At 44.2% G+C, this 2,462-nt stretch overlaps 1 protein-coding gene across 3 annotated transcripts in view; it reads right to left on the minus strand.

The window, feature by feature from the left end:
• ZNF791 (zinc finger protein 791) overlaps positions 1-2,249 on the minus strand; it is a 14,778-nt gene extending 12,529 nt beyond the window's left edge. Inside the window, exons 1-2 of one of the 3 annotated variants that reach the window (XM_011994940.1) lie at positions 2,183-2,249; positions 236-362 (exon numbers count right to left, since the gene is read on the minus strand). In XM_011994940.1, the coding sequence (XP_011850330.1) occupies positions 236-269 (34 nt within the window). In that variant the 5' untranslated portion in view covers positions 270-362; positions 2,183-2,249. Of the gene's footprint in view, positions 1-235; positions 363-2,182 lie in introns of those variants that run through there. The other 2 variants (XM_011994943.1, XM_011994942.1) reach the window with 2 other exon arrangements.
• Between the last annotated feature and the right edge of the window lie 213 nt (positions 2,250-2,462).

Below are 2,462 nucleotides of genomic sequence, written 5' to 3' on the forward strand. Positions count from 1 at the left end.
GAAATCCCGTCTCTACTAAAAATAGAAAAATTAGCCAGGCATGGTGGCACACGCCTGTAATCCCAGCTACTTGGGAGGCTGAGGCAGGAGAATTGCCTGAAGCTGGGAGATGGAGGTTGTGGTGAGCTGAGACAGTGCCATTGCTCTCCAGCCTGGGCAACAAAAGTGAAACTTTGTCTCAAAAAAAAGAAAGAAAAAGAAGAAAGAAAAAAGAAAAAAATGATGTCATCCTTACCTATAGATGCCAGGTTCTTGAATGTTTCCTGCATCACATCTCTGTAGAGTTTCTTCTGTGAAGGAGCCAGCAGAGCCCACTCCTCCTGGCTGAAGCTCACAGAAACATCCTCAAAAGCCACTGAGTCCTGAAACATCCAATGTAAGTAGAGGAGAATAGGTGAGATTGACAAGGATGAGAGGTATACTCGATTCATAAGAAATTCACACATGATTTTGTGGTCTCCAGACATTTAGTGTATGACTCAATTGTTAGAAATTTAACAGCACATTGAACACATAAACTTATGGCTATGTCTTTACCGTGGTCACTATAAGTCTTATTGCTCTCTAATGGTAGTATCTAGTTCAACTCGGAAAAATGAAAGAAATCCTACACAAATGAGACAAACTTTAAGAGCAATTTTTTTTTCCCTCCTTTTTGAGACACAGATGGTCTCGCTCTGCTACCTAGGCTGGAGTACAGTGGTACAATCACAACTCGTTGGAGCCTAAACCTCTCAGGCTCAAGCAATCCTCCAACCTCAGCCTCCTGAGTAACTGGGACTACAGGAACACACCACTACACCAGGCTAAGTATTTTGTGTGTATTTTTTGTAGAGATGGGATTTTGCCATGTTACCCAGGCTGGTCTCAAACTCCTCAGCTTAAGCGATTCACCAGTCTTGGTCTCTCAAATTGCTGGGATTACAGGCAAGATCTTCAATTCTTTATGAGATAAATTCTTATTTTGTGTGTTTGTTGTTTTCTAAGAGACAGGGTCTTGCTCTGTCACCCAGGCTCAAGTGCAGCAATCATAACTCACTGTAGCCTCAGATCCCTGGGCCCCTAAGACATCCTTCTGCCTCAGCTTCACGAGTAGTTAGGACTACAGATGTGCAACACCACACCCAGCTAATTTTTAATTTTTTTTTTTGTTAGAAATGGGGTTTTGTTATGTTGTCCGGATTGATCTTGAACTCTCGGCCTCAAGTGATCCTCCTGCCTCAGCCTCCCAAAGTCTTGTGATTTCAGGTATGAATAACCACACCCAGCCTACAGCGTAATTTCTCATTACCCAAATCATTCAGCATTCCTGAAGATGTGGGATTAAATGAGGTGGAGGTTTTAATACGTAAATACACATTGAGAATCTTCTATCCCCTTTGTTATATATGAGAGGACAGGAGGCTTGTGGAAATCCAACTTGTAACAAGATCTAGCTGCCCATATCGTCCTGAAGTATTTGAGGCCATTAGAAGCACTCAGATTCTGCTGATTGAATGGAAATACTCTTTTAGAGACATATTAATTTCAACTTGTTTCCGATATATATATGTCCCCACGTGGTGGCATGAGTCACCGTGCCCGGCTGTGAGCGTAATATTTATCATAGACTCAGTTTTTCCTTTTACTTTCTGTCGCATTTCATGAGGCTAGGAAGTTACTGGGAACACAGAGCTCAGGCACAAGGAAGGGGCCCTCACAACTGAGACCTTCACAAAATCCTTATACCCATGAGCCTCAGAACCGCTTCCAACCAATTTGTAGCACAAATACATATACACATGGAGATAAAATGTCAGAAGAGCACTTTCTGGAAGATCCATAATCATGTCATCTGGGCTTTGCTGACCTTGAAGAATAGATTGACAGTATCAATTTTCTTTTTTTTTGAGACGGAGTCTGGCTCTGTCGCCCAGGCTGGAGTGCAGTGGCCGGATCTCAGCTCACTGCAAGCTCCTGTCTCTTATACACATCTAGATGTGTATAAGAGACAGATCTCGGCCTCCCAAAATGCTGGGATTACAGGCTTGAGCCACCACGCCCGGCCGACAGTATCAATTTTCAAGGGACTTCACTGACGTCCACAATGGTCTGATGGTGAATTTGCCCATGATTATATAAAATTAACAGGTAATTTCATACCTCCAAAGGAACATAAAATCTGCGTCGGGATGGCTCATGCCTGTAATCCCAGCACTTTGGGAGGCCGAGGCGGGTGGATCACCTGAGGTCAGGGGTTCGAGACCACCCTGACCAACATGGTGAAACCCCGTCTCTACTAAAAATACAAAAATTAGTTGGGCATGGTGGTGCATGCATGTAATCCCCAGCTACTTGGGAGGCAGAGGCAGGAGAATCGCTTGCACCTGGGAGACAGAGGTTGCAGTGAGTTGAGATTGCACCACTGCAGTCCAGCCTGGGCAACAGAGCGAGACTCCATCTCAAAAAAAAAAGGGCTGGGC

Source organism: Mandrillus leucophaeus, unplaced genomic scaffold (genome assembly GCF_000951045.1).
Source record: "Mandrillus leucophaeus isolate KB7577 unplaced genomic scaffold, Mleu.le_1.0 Scaffold463, whole genome shotgun sequence".
Classification (NCBI taxonomy): domain Eukaryota; kingdom Metazoa; phylum Chordata; class Mammalia; order Primates; family Cercopithecidae; genus Mandrillus; species Mandrillus leucophaeus.